This window comes from Diabrotica virgifera, chromosome 1 (genome assembly GCF_917563875.1).
Source record: "Diabrotica virgifera virgifera chromosome 1, PGI_DIABVI_V3a".
NCBI classification, from domain to species: domain Eukaryota; kingdom Metazoa; phylum Arthropoda; class Insecta; order Coleoptera; family Chrysomelidae; genus Diabrotica; species Diabrotica virgifera.
In genome coordinates, this window is record NC_065443.1 from 127,506,556 (window position 1) to 127,526,028 (window position 19,473).

Genomic DNA, 19,473 nt, shown 5'->3' on the forward strand with positions numbered 1-19,473 from the left:
TCTAAACTTCATAATGGCATATGTATTTTAAAAAGCACTTGAGAGACAGCCATTTAGAATAAAAATCAACGGAAAAATTACTTAACGTAATTAGATATACAGGCGATGTGGATCCTAACAGTATCAAGCATAAACGGAATTGAAGCATTAGAAATGTGAATTCATAGACGAATATTGAAGATACCTTCGACGGCAAGGATAGCTAAAGGGGAAGTTCTAAGGAGGGTTAACAAAGAGAGAATAACTAAAGAGTGTAAAATATCGGAAAATGTTTTATCTGGGGCATACATTGAGGGAAATCGATATGGAATACTGCAACTGATTCTTAAAGGCAAACTATAAGGTCAGAGAGGCGAAGGAAGAAAGCAGGTTTCTTGGCTGAAAACATCCATGAATGGACTCAGATGCCAAAAGCAGGACAATATTTATTCCATGTGGCAGAAGATCTAGAACCCTTCGCAATGGTGATCGCCAATGTCAGATAATTCTATATGTCACGTGAAGAAGAAGAATGGCCTATAACACAGCTAAGAGAGGAAGACTGATAAAAGTGTTAAAGGAAATCGGTGTACCAAATAAACTAATGTTGTTGTTTAGGATGAGTAGATACTAAAAGTGGTGTAAGATTAGCTGAAAGGATGTCGAGACCAATTCATATTAAGTTGACGAGAAAGTGACAGAAAACAGACACTTTCTTTGATATCAAATGCATTCTGTCAAGTTTCAAGAAGTGTTATTTAAGAAATTGTTATTGAATGTTTTAACTATCCAAAAACGTTCTTATGGTGAACATGAAAATTATTTACGTCATTGTCACGACCGATGAAATAATCCATGAAATCAACATTCGCGGCCATGACATACCGGGATTGGTACAGAATTTGAAATGCAGGAGAAATTTTTACACTTATTAGAGAGGGAAAATTGCGAATATATAGTAAATAAATGTCTAAAGTAGGCTGAAAGCATAATATGATAAGTGAAGAAAAAAATGGAGTGAAGTTTAAACAGTCAATTTCAGTCCGGAAAATTATATGTACCACCTCTTTGGACATGAAGGGGATGTTGATTGTTGATTTTTGACTTCTTGGTAAAAATGAATTTCGAAAAGTATAGTAAGGCTTAACACTTAAAAAAAAGTGCTGTAAAATTTAAAACAAAATACACAACATACTGATAATGGGATCGTTTTGCTGTAAGACAATGGCTGTTCACACGCAGCAATTTGACTATTCTCCATAAAGCTCCTATCTAGCACCCTGTGACTGCAAGATATACCTCTGCAACTGAAGAAGCATTTTGGAGGTCAATGTCAGAATAATGATGCCTTAAAAGAGAGGTGTTTTATGGCCATGATACTGTTATTTAATATAAGTATTTTGGTATTGTTTGATGTCTTGATATTTGTGATTGGTGGCAGTTATGTGGAAAAGTAGAACTGAGAGTGATAATGTCAAAAACAGTTTTTTTGCAGGTCAAAGTCATACTTACTAAAAACATGCCCCGTATTTAATACACCAACACAAACATTACATAATTCTATTATATTATCTCAACTATTTACAATTTAAAATTTTTATTAATTGCAGTTAATAATCTTTGTTTGGATTAATTTAATATATGTTTTGGTGCAAGTAATTATGATCTATTCAATTCAACCATGCTTATATTACAAATAGCCCATATAAATGTAGTAAAATAACGCATGTAGTTTGTGATAAAAAGATTTTTATCTATTCTTTATATTTAGAACGGAAAATATTGTCATTACACAGTCAATTAAAGCATGTGCACTGTTCGTTTATAAATGGATACAAAAACCAACAAACTTATCTAAAAAAGTATTCATTATGAAAAATTTTCAAATTGTTAATAAATATGTCACAGATTTGTTCCATACAAATATAATAAATTTATATTTTATTATTATAAATATATCCTATATACACTCCCCCGCACAAAATTCCGCCACTAAATATTTTTGATTGAGTTTGACAATGTTTAACTGTTTTATTTGTATTACAATTTTCAAGATTCTTGCATCAGTTAGTAGGTACACGTATTGACATCGTCTGTTATTATTTGGTAATAAACAATTTTTGCTTAGGTGGCATTATACAGGGGTGAATGGAAGCGTTGTATTTTCTCCTAACTTTAAAAAAATTAATTCTGTGGAAAAATTGAAGAACTGGTTTTTTTCGTATTATCCCGAAGGCACCCCTAAGATTTTGGTTTTTGAATTATCCGAATATCTCTTTCCCTGTAAGAGCTGCACAATCTTTTATACATAAAAACACTGATTGACTCATAATAGTGTAGGAAACAGATGTTGAACCTCGCAAAATGGACATAAGTCAGGTTTCATTTTTTTTTCTGGTATATCAAGGGGTGCTTATTATGAAACTAACTTTTTCTTAAAAAATTTCGCCCCGAAACCACCGTTTTCATCCCTTTAAAGGGGGTAATATTATATCATTTTCACCTATTGTAGAAGTATTGTGGACAAACTCACTTCTATCCAATCGACAAAAAATCTAAACCACATTGAGATAGAAATTAAGAGTCTATATTATGATATTACTTCCTCGGGCAGTTCAATTATTATTTGTTGGGTTAGAGGACATTCTGGAATATTTGGAAATGAAGAAGTCGACAAATTAGCTAAATCTGCAGCTTTAACCAAACGAAACATAAACAACATACTTCTACCAGTAACCGATATAGATAATATCAGTAAAAACCATTGCAAACAAAATTGGCAACGTGTATATAACCAAAGTATGTACAACGGGAATAAATTTTAGAAATTGCCAACCACTAATTCCCAATGAGGTCAAATCACGCACTAACCCCAGCATACAAACACAGCATAGGTATCAGTGATAACCCATATTGCGCCTGTGGTGCAATGGGAGATCTACAGCACCTCATATTGGAGTGTGGACAGTACAGACAAAATATTAAAGTAATGTATGAAAAGTTAATTGTTCTAAATTGTCCTTTACCTGTCAATTTAAACAAAGTTCTTTTTCCAAAAAATAAGCAGACGTTACAATGTCTTTACGAATATGTAACGTCCTGTAAATTTAAATTTTAAATAGGCTTAGATAATAAAATTAAAAATTGTAAAAATATCATACAAAATTGAAAAATGTATCCATTAATATATTATAACACCCTGTAAATTTAGATAATAAGTAGGCTTAGATATTAACTTAAAATTGTTATTGTAATACCATACAAAAAAAACAAATAGTCTGGCTAATTGGCTATGTCAAAGCCATTAATAAAAAAAGGGGTAATTTGTGGTTTTTGCGAAACGTAGCCCTTCCTGTACGTTTTGCAAAAAATTTACTTAATACTAAAATGAAGAGGACTATATTTTCTACTTTTTATTTCCCGACAGCATATGTCTATCACCCACCGTTTAGCGGGGGTGGCGCCCCAAAATTGACAAATTAAAAAAAATGTTTTTAATTTTTTTTTTCCCTAACTGTAACGGAAATTAAGAAGAAACCCTGCGGCAATTAATCACAAATAAGTGGCTGATTTTTTAATATAGGTTTCATTTAAGGGCAATTGCAAATTTTTTAATTACAAGGTTACATTTTAAAAAACCCCTTTTTATACCAACCGCCTATGCTAGAGTAAAAAAACTTTCAGCGATTATCCATGTAATAGTGATATTTACAAATTTGTATAATGCACCCCCATATTTTCCCCGGAACCACCCCAAAAGAAATGAGAATTAATAAAGAAAATAATCAAAAATTGATTTTGGGCCATCACTGTGGCTTTAGGGTGCAGAGAAAATAAAATATGCATAGGTCATACTGTGTAGCAGACTTTTATTTTACATAAGTACGTTATCCATAAAATAAATAGGTGACGAAAAAAAAAAACAAAAACTGAAGCCCGCCAAAGCATTTCTGAGGATTACGGCGCCACTGTGCCGTAACGGTTGCTTATACGAAAAAAATGCATATAGTCCTTTTCATGACCATTTTTCAGTGCGCAACAGTTTTTCGATTTCTCTCTAACGCATTAAATTGTATATGACAGAAAAAAAGGCACGTCGGTGATTACTTTGGTAATTATTCTAGTTCGGTGATTATTCTAGTTGTCGATAGATGGCGCCATAATCAAAAAAGAATTATTTATTAAATAAAATAATAATATTATCAATATAATCTTAGTGCGTTCTTTAACGGTAAAATATTGCAAAACCCCTAAATTTTAAAGAACCGCTTGGATTGACATGAAATTTGGCATACACATAGCTAACAAGTCAAAGAACAAAAGTGATATTGTGCCGATATGTGCTTTTACCCGGGGGTGGTTTTCACCCCTTCTTGGGGGTGAAAAAATATTCGTCCAAAGAAAGTCAGGAAATGGATAAACTGGCTAATTTTAAGTAACTTTTGTTCTATAGAGTTTTTTCAGTAAGTCAATACTTTTCGATTTATTTGGCAGTGAATATGTTCATTTTTTCAACAAAATAACACGCTTTTAGACGGCTTTTCGCAAATAACTCAAATAGTATTTTGTCGAAAAAACATTCTTAGCAAAAATATAGCCTGTAAATTTTTTTAAAAAATGGTGTATTTATCACGTCTCTACACCTAGTAGAAGCAGAGTTATAGCTAATGAAAAATAGGTTCATATTCGTCAAATTCCAAATGGAATACTTTAACGTAAAATAACCAAAAATGAAGTACATTTCGGGGAAAACTCATTACAAATTATTTAAAGTGTTTTAAAAAAGCTTCATTTTTGTTTTATAAAAAAAATTTCTAGCATCAAAATTAAACAAGTTACGCTCAAAATAAAGTTAGTCCCTTTTGGTTTTGGTAAAAAAATCGAGAAAATCATCCCCTAATTAGTATCTTAAATGAACTTATTCGTTACGACTTCACAAGTTTCTTGACTCGTGTATATATTGTTTATATGATCTGTAAGTTTCATCGGTTCAAAGTCGTTATTATTGAAAAGGCTGTAGTTAAAAGGGGTTGAACGAGTCACTGATCACGAATGTATGCAAAATTTAGAAACACCAAATCTTAATCCATGTTTGTCTAACAGAAAAACAAAAAAATACATGATATTCAGAAAAGCAAATCTGACTTTTTTTGTTTTTCGAGATTTTTGGTATCTCTAACAATTTTTAAATTATTTTGAAAAAAAAGCATATTTTTCAAAATTTAAATTTTTAAAAATTTTACTTTGGAACCAAATTTTTTCAAAACTAAGCACTTTGAATCGATTAAACTTACAGATCATATAAACACAACATAAGTAAAATAATTTGTGGAGCGGTAACGATTAATTTCATTTAAGTTGCTAATTAGGGGGTGGTCTTCCCGATTTTTTTTTACAAAAACAAAAGGGACCAACTTTATTTTAAGCGTAACTTGCTTATATTTAATGCTAGAAACTGTTTGTAAAAACAGAAATAAAGCTTTTTTTAAACACTTTAAAAAAAGTTATAAAGGTTTTCCCCAAAAAGTGCCTAATTTTTTCGATATTTCACGTCGAAATATTCTATTTGAAATTTGGTGAATATGAATCTATTTTTCATTGGTTATAACTCTGGTTCTACGAGATCCAGAGACCTAACACGTACACCATTATTTTTACTTTTTTATAGGCTATATTTTTGCTAAGAACATTTTTTTCGACAAAATACTTACTTTTTGAGTTATTTGCGAAAAACCGTCTAAAAATGTGGTTATTTGGTTGAAAAATGAACATATTCACTCGCAAATAACTCGAAAAGTGTTGACTTGGCGAAAAAGCTCTATAAAACAAAAGTTACTTAGAATTAGTCAGTTTACCCATTTCCGGACTTATTTTAGACATATATTTTTTCACCCCCAAGAGGGGGTGAAAGTCACCCCCAGGGCAAAAGCACACATCGGCACAATATCACTTTTTTTCTTTGACATGTAAGCTATACGTATGCCCAATTTCATGTCAATCCAAGCGGTTCTTTAAAATTTAGAGCAAAAACCGTGAAAGAATGGACTATCTGTACAATTTATAAGACTATACAAATCAATGAAAATACCACTTTATAAATGCAATAGACAAAATTGATTTGTTTTTATTCCAAATTGAAAATAAAATGTGGCAACTGTCAGATTTAACTAAAATGTCATGTTAGAATAAATGTCATAAATGTGTATTATCACCGACTTACCTTTTTTTCTATAATTTGTGACGCACTGAAAAATGGTCATGAAAAGGAGAATAGGACCTTACTTGTAGAGAAAATAGTAGTTTTTAATTCTGTATAAGTTTTGTTTTAAAAAAATGCATAAGTAATGAGAAAATCGTCAAAACGTGCTCTACAAGGGATAGGGGTAGTTTCTGCAGTTTATTTTCAAGGATAGGGGTAGTTTCCACAGGGATGTTGCAATAATAATATATTTATGAAAAAACCTATTGATGGAGCATATGTCAATATGGGTCAAAAAGCAAAAAAAATATTTTTTTTTCACCCCCCCCCTTTACTTATTTTTTTTTTGCTACAGGGGTTGCATTAAGAAATCGCTTTTGGTGTCCATGCATGGATTAATAAGAACGTGCACAAAATGATCTATGAAGCATTTTAATAAAGGGCATGGTGTGTGATTGATTCCAAGAAAATCACATTTTTTATTAATTCTCCTTTTTTTGGGGGAGGTCCCGGAAAAAACATGGAGGTGCATTATAGAAATTTGTAAATAACACCAGTACATGGATAATCACTGAAAGTTTTTTTACTCTAGCATATCGATGGCTTAGTGTGAAAACCTTGTATCTCACGATTTACAACTGTAAAAAAATCCAAATACACTAGACTATTTTCTACAGCCGAAAAAAGAAACCACGTTTATCAATTGCTCTCTTGATTTAGTGTGAATACCACGTATATTTATAACTAAAAATTTGGTACTTAATTTGGAATGTTTGTTTGGGAGATTCGACTTGCAGAAATGTTTTTTGTGAACAGCAAAAGGTAGTCCGGCATATAGAAACATTTTATGAACCTTAAATCAAAAGATTTGTATTGTATCGACCTAGTATTTGGAGGCTATGAAGCTATGAAAAATGAAAACCTCGTAAATAATAATAAACACAACCTCATTTGAGATGAAAAGATATACCTCAAGATATACGAGGTTATCATAGTTACTTGGGCAAAGGCTCTATATACTGCAAGGATATTTACGTGTTTTTCATAGTTAATATTTATATTTCCAATTTAATAGCAACATTTAACACTTTTAGCTCTGTGCCAATATCAGATATCTGTCTCAATGTGCTCGAATTAAAAATACGTAACGTAATTTTTATTTTTAGGTTATATTATGCAGAAAATCAGTTTTTTTGCCTCTCCTGTAAAATTTTAATTTAATGAGATACGAGGTTTTCACACTAAGCCATCGATATGCGGTTCAGATGGTATATAAAGGGGTTTTTTAAAATGTAACACCCTGTAATTAAAAAATGGGCAACTACCCTTAAATGAAACCTATACCAAAAAAATCAGACACTTATTTGTGATTAATCTTCCCAGGGTTTCTTCTTAATTTTCATTACAGTTAGGGCAAAATTATTTTTTTAAAAACATCTTTTTTAAAAACTTGTCAACTTTGGGGCGCCACCCCCGCTAAACGGTGGGTGATAGACATATGCTGTCGGGAAATAAATAGAAGGAAATATAGTCCCCTTCATTTTACTATTAAGTAAATTTTTTGCAAAACGTACAGGAAGAGACACGTTTTGCAAAAACCACAAATTACCCTCTTTATAGGGATGAAAGGGGGGTTCCGGGCGAAAATTTTTAAGAAAAAGTTAGTCTTATAATAAGCACCCCTTGATATACCAGAAAAAAAAATAAAACCGGACTTGTGTCTATTTTGCGAGGTCCAACCTCTGTTTCCTACACTATAAACATGAATATCTTAAATAGAGATTGGATTGATAGGAATGGAATGGCCCGCATGCAGCCCAGATCTCAATCCAATCGAGCATTTATGGAATGAATTTAAAATAGCTATTCGCTGTCATCCTAGGCCTCTAGAAAATTTGGTACAGTTAAGGTTGGCGCTGGTAGAGGAATATCAGGCAAGGATACCAAATCTTATTCATTCGATGACAAACAGATTGCGAGCAGTCACTGCTGCGAGAGGTGAACACACCCGCTATTGAATTGTTTTGTTTTGTTGTTAATTTTGTTTTGGTTTGTTAATTTTAGTGAGTTTGATATTTTTAATTAAATAAACCTTCAAAGCATTGTTTTTATTTACAGCTTTTACAAGAAAAGAGATATTCGGATAATTCAAAAATCAAAATCTTAGGGGTGCCTCAGAGATAATACGAAAGGACTATCAAACAAAATCGGCACTTCAATTTTTCCACAGAATTTTTTAAAGTTAGGAGAAAATACAACGCTTCCATTCACCCCTGTATAATGTCATCTAATCAAATAATTTTTGTTACCGGAATAATAACAAACAACCTCAATACATGTACCTACAAAGTGGTGCATGAATATGGAATATCGGAGTACAAATAATAAAGTTATAAATTTTCAAACTTAATCAAAAACCTTTATTAACGGAATTTTGTGCCGGGGAGTGCAATCAATTAAAAATTGGGTGTTAGTGATTTGAATCTGTAAATTTTAAATATCTTTTTGAACTACAGCTTCTACAAAGCTAACGAATGAAATTTTCTACTGTGAACATATAGGACTTCATAGATGGTTAAATGTTTAATAATTTTACTATATAATATGTTTACACTGTTTGATTTTGCTTTATTTCCCATTAGTTTTTTGTATCTGATTTAAAGCATATGAAGCAACAATTTAATGAAACATCCTTGACAAACTTTCCTTACTAATGGTAAAATACCACTCTATATTATGTCGTATTAGTGATGATGTCACTATGGTTTTTATTTTCATAGAAGATAATTTTATAGTGTTTTGTGAATTTATCTAAGACTTTAATAAAATGTTTACTATTGTAAAGAAATAAATTTAAGAACAAATTAATACTCGAAGAATGTATCATGTGATTCATCTTTTAATTGAACTGATTTTTTATATATCCAATCAATGTACTAAACTACGTAATCATTTATTGAAAAAATTCGAGAACATTAAAAGTCTTTTTACCATTACATGCTTTATTTCTCCATATTTTCAATTATTATGGTAAGGGAAAAGGTTGTAGGTCCCTGTAAGCTATTTACAAAGAGACCATTAAAATCAGTTACAATATGAAACACGTTTTACAAAAAAAAATCTATAATAACCGAAAAAACTCTATAACAAACATGTAAATGTCACAAATTTCATTTCAGTAAAAATATTGTACTAGTAGCAGAAATTTAATTCTTACCTCACGCCTTCTTTCTTCTTCTTTTAATTTCTCCCTCCTCTTCTCCAGGTCCTCCATCATTTCCTTTTCCATTATCCGTTTGGCTTCCTCAACCCTTTTAGTTACCTCTTTCTCTATTTCATCCCTCCTCTTTTCTAATTCCTCTTCTACCCTTTTCTTGACTAAATCTTCTATCCTTTTTGCAGTTTCTTCTTCTATTAACCTTTGCTCTGCTTCCCTCTGTCTTCTGTTGCGTTCCATTTCTGCCAACCTCTCAACTTCATCCATTTTACGTGATTTGTACTTTCTACTGGATTTATCATTTCTGGAACCATCGTCGGAAGCGTTACTACTGGAGGATGAAGATATTGAATTTGAACGTTTTCTGGAAAGAAAATATAGTCTAATTATAAAAATAGAAATTATTGAGTTATCAGATGCCAAATTTGTTCTTAAGAATAGACAATTAATTTCTATTCCAAGCATCAGAATATTTGGTGATCAAACGAAGGCTCAACAAGAATATTTTAAAACAATTAAAAATAAACTACAGACTTTGATCGATAACGGTGATACTACCAAAACTATTAGATATATAAATAATAAACCAACTATCGTTTCGAAATCCGTTCAAAAAAACACGTTATAAACCCTAATATACCATTCAACTCCGATATAATTTATCTCAACGCCCAAAGCATAGTTAAAAATAGAGACCAAGTTCAGGAATCCATAACTTGCTATAACCCCAAAATAATTCTATTGAGTGAGACTAGGACGACATCAGATATTGAAGATATAGAGGTGAAACTTGAAAATTATTGCCATATTCATCAACAATTATACATCAACAAACATTATGATTTCTCAAATTTTAAAACATTTCAATTGCGTAATAATTATTGGTGCAAAGTAATAAAAGTTGATTTTAAATCCATGGTCTACTTGGTGGGGTGTTTATACCATTCACCATCCAGTTCTGATGCTCAATTCATTGAAGATTTGGAAGAAATATGTGATGCTTCATTTACTACAAACTATCGTTGTGTGTTAGTTGGTGATTTTAATATAGACTTGTTAGCTAGTAATTTCTATGGGGAAAAAATAAAAAAAATGTTTTCGGCTTATGGGATACAACAGTGTATTAGTTATCCTACTCGTATTACTAACACTAGCAAAACTTTGGTAGATTATGTGCTTTCTAATCAAAATAATATAAGTGCTTGTGTTCACGACTGTCCAAAAATTACTGATCATTCCGTTATTTCAGTAAATATCTCTAATAATAATAGTTATAATATATCTGATGGTAATATATCCAAGTTTAGAAATTTATGTAATCAAAACTTGGATAAAATCAAAACTAGTCTTATCATGTGTCACTTTAATTTGGATTCTGTTGATGTTAATATCATTTACCAGGAAATTTTGCAAAATTGTGAAAATGTAATCAATGGCATAATACCAATTGTAACATGTCAGTTTCAATCTAAATTACCTTGGTTTGATTATGAGGTATTTAAACAAATTAAACAGCGTGACAGGGCTTATAAAGATTTTAAAAAATGTATTGACGTTATTGAAAAAGAACATAAATGGCAAGTTTTTAAGAGACATAGAAATGAGGTAGTAAATATGTTAAAGCTTAAAAAAGAGCGATTCTATTTTAACAAAATAGACAGGTATAGAAACAATCCAAAACAAATGTGGAAAACTTTAAAAAAATTAATCAATGACAATAGCCGAGAGATGCCAAACTCTGTAATCTTTGAAACTGCTACAGGCCCAAAACGGTTAACAAACAACTTAGAAATAGCTAGCAGTTTTAATGAGTATTTTGTTGAAAGCATTGAAGGTATTGTTCAAAGCATTAAGAATTCTGAAACATAGTGTAATGTAAATAATAATCTATATTTAAATTTTGATAAATTTGAAGAGCTTTCCATACAGGATTTGAGAAAAATTGTTGGCAATTTGGATAATAAATTCTCACTGCACGAAACGTTAAATTGCAGAATGGTAAAGGAAGTTTTTGAAACCATTGGGAACGTTATGTTAAATTTAATTAATACATCTCTTGCTACGGGTAAAATTCCTGAAGTATTAAAAATAAGTACTATCACCCCTATACAAAAAATACCTAATACTACAAAAGCTGAAGAATTTCGTCCAATCAATACTTTACCTCCTATAGAAAAACTATTAGAAATTGCTGTTTATGAACAATTATTGGAACATGTAACAAAAAATAAAATTTTAATTAATAATCAATCAGGGTTTCGTAAACAATTCTCTTGTGAATCAGCATTACAAGTTACATTATGTCACATAAAGAGTAATTTAGATAAAAATAAGTACGTAGTCGGTGTATTTCTAGATTTAAAAAGAGCTTTTGAGACAATCGACAGGACAATATTGATATCAAAACTTAAACAGTATGGTATAGGAGGTGCAATAATTGAGTGGTTAGAAAATTATTTAGAACATCGCAAACAGAAAGTACGTTTTAAAGACCAATTATCATCTGAAATGGATAGTAATACAGGTATTCCTCAAGGCAGTGTATTAGGCCCTCTTTTATTTATTCTGTACATTAACGATATCGATATTTTTGTAAATTGTGAGTTTATTAACCTTTTTGCCGATGATACTCTAATCTGTTGTAGTGATAAAAATTTTGATATAGCCATTCAAAAAATTAATACTATTTTAGATATGGTTAACAAATACTTGATAATTAATAAACTTAAGTTGAATGTTAAAAAAACAAATGCAATGGTTTTCACTACTAAACATAAATATAGCTTGCTCGATTCTGAGAACGTAAATTTAAATATTAATAATGAAAAAATTGAAGTGGTTACAACAGCTAAATATTTGGGATTCCAACTTGACAATATTCTGAATTTTGACAGTCATTTCGAGTATGTTCATAAAAAAATATCAAAAAAACTATACTTTCTGAGCAGAATATCTCAAAATTTGTCAATGGAGTCAAAAATTACAGTATATAACACAATTATTCAACCTCATTTTGACTATTGCTCATCAATCTTATATTTATTTAATCTTAATAAACTTAACATGCTACAAAAATTACAAAACCGTGGAATGAGAATAATTCTTAAAACAAATCGTCGTACTCCAATTAGGACGATGTTAAATAGCCTAAACTGGTTCTCTGTTGAAAATAGATTGTTTTATTTCACCATGATTTTGGTCTTCAAAATAGTAAATGGCTTATCACCTGAATATTTTCAAGAATTCATTTCTTTTAACAAAGATATTCATTCTTATAATACCAGAGGTTTAGATGGCATATATATATACCTAGAACTATTTATAAAAGTACGATGAATTCGCTCTTTTTTAAAAGCTTTCTTAAGTTTAATCAGTTACCTGCAGCTGTAAAAAAATGTACTAGTCTCAATAATTTCAAAATATTGCTTAAACAACATATCAAAAATTTATAGTGTACTTTCTTTTCTTTATACTGTATGTATATTAGGTTTTTTCTATTTAAATAAAGATCTATCTATCAATCTATCAGATCATGTAGAATGATATTCTATGCCAAGTATCTAACTCCTTAAATAAAATATACAAAAAATGTTAATTTTACTGTAAATTATCAACAGAATTAAGAAATCAACACTTTAAAATATAATAACTGCTGGTGTATTACCATAAACACATTTTTTAATACTGAAAATTCGTCCAGAGAATACATAATAACTCATATCTTAATGTAGGCAACAGAAAGTGCATTAATGTAAATATCATATCATATCTATGTGGTATGCCTCGTAACACACTCAACGTAAGTTTACAAATATCTAAAAACACAGCGAAGGTGTTAATCGCTTTTGTGTGTAACCATGAAGAAAGTAGTATTATGAAGTTACTACAGTATTTGTTGGAAATTTGTAAGGAAGAACAGATACCTATACAAAACAACATTCTTGAATACACTAGTGATTCCTGAAACTTCTGCTAGCACTGCATTGCAAAAATTAAGTGGCGGTGGTATGGTCGAATTAGACAAGGGATGGAGGCATAAGGTCCCTGAGAGTGCAAAAGATAACATTGTGGTGCACATAAAATTGTTTTCCCTGTACCTTCTTATTATACAAGGAAGAACTCGAAACAACTGTACTTAGAATATGCCCAACTAAAAAAATGAGTTTCAGTTGCTACAGTTAGACAATACGGGGAAACCTTAAACTCACAATTACAGTAAAAATATGAAGAAATATACTAGAGACTAAAAAAAAAAAATAAAAAAAAAAACAGTAAAATCCCGTATAAAAGGTATATTTAAAATCCCTCAAAAGGGCCACATCAAAATCACATAACTAGTTTTCGACTGGTTTGCCAGTCATCATCAGTGCTTACGTGCAATGTACATGCTAACCACCAAGATATTATTTAACAAAAATATGTGGGTCAAAGCCCAGTAAAAGTAGTCTGCCAAGGAAACATTGGTTTAAAATGCTACATTAAGCTAGGATGTTTAAAATATTTAGCTAATCTGCCCCAGGTAACATCTGAGCTGTGGATTTGACTTGTTCACATGTTGTATGATGGCATACTTTCAACATGTGAACAAGTCAAATCCACAGCTCAGATGATACCTGGGGCAGATTAGCTAAATATTTTAAACATCCTAGCTTAATGTAGCATTTTAAACCAATGTTTCCTTGACGGACTACTTTTACTGGGCTTTGACCCACATATTTTTGTGGTTAATATCTTGGTGGTTAGCATGTACATTGCACGTAAGCACTGATGATGACTGGTAAACCAATCGAAAACTAGTTATGTGATTTTGATGTGGCCCTTTTGAGGGATTTTAAATATACCTTTTATACAGGATTTTACTGTTTTTTGTATTACATGGTATACAGCCAACTACAGGAAAACTTTTTCCTTGTAGATTTTTTATACTAGAGACTGTTATGACATCTGAAACATACTACAGTAGACTCCCTCTATAACGAGAACTGAAATGGCGGACTAATTACCTCATTATAAGTGGATCTCGTTATATCAGACAACAATAATATTGGAATGTTTTGATACCTCTTACGTAGTTTATTATGTGTCGATGGTCGACCTGAACAATAAGACTTCGCCATCGTAAATTATAAATTTCCTACAATATTCAATATCAGTCGATAGATATGCAGAAAAAAGTTTATTACAGCCGGTGGGTTCGATAATAACACAGATGTTGGGCATTTCTATTAAAGCAGTTGGAGTATTTATTTATAGACTTTACTGCGCTAAAACAGGTAAAGAAACATATTCTTCGATTTTATTTTTCCTCATTATAACCAAATATGCCTCGTTATAGAGGTGTTATAGTTCAATAGGAATTTCATGGGACATCTAGTGTACCTTGTTATAAGCGAAACCTCGTAATATCCATATTCGTTAGAGATATTCCACTGTAATAAAAAAATGTTGAGAAGTGATAAATCATTTACAACAATGTGCTTTCATTGCAGAAGGTATAAGTAACACCCAAGACAGAAGTAAATACCTTTTATTACAAGAGTAAGATTACAACATATAATTTTATTATTTACGACTTTGGCACTAATCAAAGATATATAGGCATAAACAAATATCGCAAGAGTGTAAAAATTGCAAATTGCAAGAGTGTAAAACAAGATGGCATTTGAAAAATCGTATAGGATTCTGACAATTGCCATAGATTAAACTGCAATAGTTTCATTTTTTCGATGTTTGCTCATGCATCGGTGGCATTAGAAATGGTAATAACAGCATTTTCTTGAAATTGGCCATTCCCAGAACAAAAATGATAGCATGCACTATGTGATAGAAATTGCAAAAAAATGTCAGTCTACTATTTTTTATAATCCTGATCAGTGGATTAGCCTTATCAAAAGGGCAAAAGTTACTTCCCCACAATACAGAGATGTCTTAAGTTTTAAACCAATAGTTCAAAAACAGAACTGGAGAACTAATGTTACATAGGAGGTAAAGATATGCAAAATTGAGGAAATTCTCTTCAAAAGACTCCTTGGATAGTTTATTTTATCTACAGATTCGTAGAATATTACAGAGAACTAAACACTAAACATAAACCCGAAGAATACAAACTATCACCATTATACCAATGTCTTTTACCAATTAATAGTAAAAAACTTAATAGACTAAAATTAAACTAATGTAAAGCCAATTTGATACTAGCAATGTATAGTATGCTCGGAAGTCGGATAGAAAATTTAAACCGATTATAACAAAATTCAATTTGGCAACATTGTGTGAAGTCTTCTAGGATATCAACAGAACTGTAATTTAGTCCACACAAATTAATATATTTTTTAGCAACAAAAATCAGATGATAACCAGGGTTGGCAAAAACCAAAGTTTTTCCAAAAAAACCAGGTTTATTTGATACAAAGTATAATAAGTCTCTTTCTTCTTCAGCCTGTGTTCGTCCACTGCTGGACATAGGCCTCTTCCATTGATTTCTACTCTTGGCAATTCTCCTCCACTGTTTGCCCACGACTTGTTTGATATCATCTGCCCACCTCTTCTGCAGTCTGCCTACTCCTCGCCTGTTCTCTCTTGGTCTCCAGTTTGTTAGTCTCTGTGTCCATTTTTCGGGATTACCTCGGGCAACATGTCCGACCCATTGCCACTTGAGCCTTGCTATACGTTCTGCGACATCAGTAATCTTTGTTCTTTCACAAATGTCGATATTTCGAATTTTGTCTCTCAAACTAATCCCTAGCATGGCCCTCTCCATCGCTCTTTGAGTTGTACTGAGCTGCTCTAAGGTTTTCTTTGTAAAGGCCATGGTCTCCAGTCCATATGTAGTTACAGGCAAGATACATTTGTCATAAACTCTACGTTTTAGACACATTGGTATATCTCTATTCTTCAAGATAAAGCTTAACTTGCCGAAAGCTACCCAAGACAATTGTATGCATCTTTTTATTTCGGCTATTTGGTTTTCTTTGCCGATTTTGATGGTATGTCCGATATATATATATATATATATATATATATATATATATATATATATATATATATATATATATATATATATATATATATATATATAAATAGAGAATGTGGAAAAATCCCCTTACGAACAATTCACACATCCACCATTTCGGGTTGGGAAAAATTTTTTGAATAGAATCAAAGATCCAACACCAGTTCTTAGAAATGTGTTTCGCCCTCTTCAACCTCTCTGGGCTTATCAATAAAGATGAGAGGTTGAATATCTTTAGACACATTCAAATCAAAAAACAACATTCGAGACCTAGACATAGAAGGTGCGTAAATCTACGGCAAGTCCGACAATGACAGTCTCAAGTTTTAATTCCCTAATTACTTAAAGTAAGTAAAATATATGTTTAAAAACATGAGATGTAGATCCTTGAAACACACTCAGTGATCAAAAGATCCAAGGTTAATGGTTTGACGACCACTCGTACGAAATCAAACAGATGAAATAGAGAATGTGGAAAAATCCCCTTACGAACAATTCACACATCCACCATTTCGGGTTGGGAAAAATTTTTTGAATAGAATCAAAGATCCAACACCAGTTCTTAGAAATGTGTTTCGCCCTCTTCAACCTCTCTGGGCTTATCAATAAAGATGAGAGGTTGAATATCTTTAGACACATTCCAATCAAAAAACAACATTCGAGACCTAGACATAGAAGGTGCGTAAATCTACGGCAAGTCCGACAATGACAGTCTCAAGTTTTAATTCCCTAATTACTTAAAGTAAGTAAAATATATGTTTAAAAACATGAGATGTAGATCCTTGAAACACACTCAGTGATCAAAAGATCCAAGGTTAATGGTTTGACGACCACTCGTACGAAATCAAACAGATGAAATAGAGAATGTGGAAAAATCCCCTTACGAACAATTCACACATCCACCATTTCGGGTTGGGAAAAATTTTTTGAATAGAATCAAAGATCCAACACCAGTTCTTAGAAATGTGTTTCGCCCACATTTCTAAGAACTGGTGTTGGATCTTTGATTCTATTCAAAAAATTTTTCCCAACCCGAAATGGTGGATGTGTGAATTGTTCGTAAGGGGATTTTTCCACATTCTCTATTTCATCTGTTTGATCTCGTACGAGTGGTCGTCAAACCATTAACCTTGGATCTTTTGATCACTGAGTGTGTTTCAAGGATCTACATCTCATGTTTTTAAACATATATTTTACTTACTTTAAGTAATTAGGGAATTAAAACTTGAGACTGTCATTGTCGGACTTGCCGTAGATTTACGCACCTTCTATGTCTAGGTCTCGAATGTTGTTTTTTGATTGGAATGTGTCTAAAGATATTCAACCTCTCATCTTTATTGATAAGCCCAGAGAGGTTGAAGAGGGCGAAACACATTTCTAAGAACTGGTGTTGGATCTTTGATTCTATTCAAAAAATTTTTCCCAACCCGAAATGGTGGATGTGTGAATTGTTCGTAAGGGGATTTTTCCACATTCTCTATTTCATCTGTTTGATTTCGTACGAGTGGTCGTCAAACCATTAACCTTGGATCTTTTGATCACTGAGTGTGTTTCAAGGATCTACATCTCATGTTTTTAAATATATATATATATATATATATATATATATATATATATATATATATATATATATATATATATATATATATAGTGGTCTACATTTTCAAGACTGACGTTGTCAATAACAAGATTAGGTTGTACATTACTCATTATTTTTGTTTTCTGAAGATTCATTTTGAGACCTATTTTATTTGACTGCTGGTTTAGTTCCTTCATCATTTGCTCCAGTACCTTGATATCTGTACTGAATAATACTATGTCGTCCGCAAACCTCAAATGACTCAAACATACACCATCAATGTTTAGACCTTTTTCCTCCCAGTCGAACTGTTTGAATACATTTTCCAATGCTAAGGTAAAAAGTTTTGGTGAAATAGTATCACCTTGTCTAATACCTTTACCAAGGCGTACTTTTCGGTTTTTTGGTCTTCATTGATTTTGATGTGGAATGTGGCCTATTCATAAATGTTTTTAATGAGTGTAGTGTACCGTGAGTCTATTCGAGCATCCCTGAGGGCTGACAAAAAGGACCAGGTTTCAATACTATCGAAAGCCTTGTGAAAGTCAATAAATGCCATATGTAAGGGTACATTATATTCTATGGTTTTTTCTACCAGTGTTCTGATGGTTTGTAAGTGATCGTTAGTACCAAACCCTTTTCGAAATCCCGCCTGTTCAACCGATTGATATAAATCAAGTTTTTGTGTTATGCGGTTGGTTATTATTCTTGTTAGCAATTTGTATAAATGTGACAACAAACTTATAGGCCTGTAGTTTTCAATATTAGTAGTGTCTCCTTTCTTGTGTAAAAGTATTATTTCGGCGTTTTCCCACAGATTGGGTATTCTTTTCTCTATTAGACACCTATTCAGCAAGACTTCCACAACCTCTACAACGGTGTTGCCACCCATTTTAACATTTCAGACGTTATATGATCCTCGCCAGGAGCTTTTTTATTCTTCATTTGCTGTAAGGCATGTCTAATTTCCGAAGAAGTTATTTTAGGGAGAGTTTCCGAGCCGACGTTTAGAATTGTTCTATGGTCTGTTCCGGGGTTCTGTATAGTGGATGTATAAAGATTCTTGTAGAACGTTTGTATTTCCTTGATTATTTGAGTTTTTTCCGTCACCGTATTCCCCTGTTGGTTTTTGATTTTAGTTATCTTCGATTTTCCTTTAGTTAAATTTGATTTCAATACTCTCAAGTTTCTATTGTCTTCGATGGTTTGCAATATTTGTTTTGTTTTATAAGCCCGCAAGTCTGACCTTATGCTCTTTTTAACTTTATTGTTGATAGCCTTATATTCTGGTAATTCTTTAGATGTTCTTCTTCTTTCTTCCATTAAATCCAGAGTTGTTTGTTTTAGTTTCGTTTTTCTCGGATTTTTATTTTTACCACAGATCTTTTTTGTAGTTGATGTTATGTCATTCGTTAATTTTTCTGTTATTTCATTTATATCTTTCGTGTTGAATACTGGTAAAGGTCCTAGTTTCTTTTTTAGTTCAC

General features: G+C 31.7%; 1 protein-coding gene across 1 annotated transcript in view; it reads right to left on the reverse strand.

Moving 5' to 3' along the window:
• The window catches only part of LOC114331306 (UPF0430 protein CG31712), a 36,874-nt gene that overhangs the window by 10,168 nt on the left and 7,233 nt on the right, over window positions 1-19,473 (reverse strand). The window contains exon 2 of the mRNA XM_028280831.2: window positions 9,396-9,759. Coding sequence (XP_028136632.1) covers window positions 9,396-9,759 — 364 coding nt within the window. The remainder of the gene's footprint in view (window positions 1-9,395; window positions 9,760-19,473) is intronic.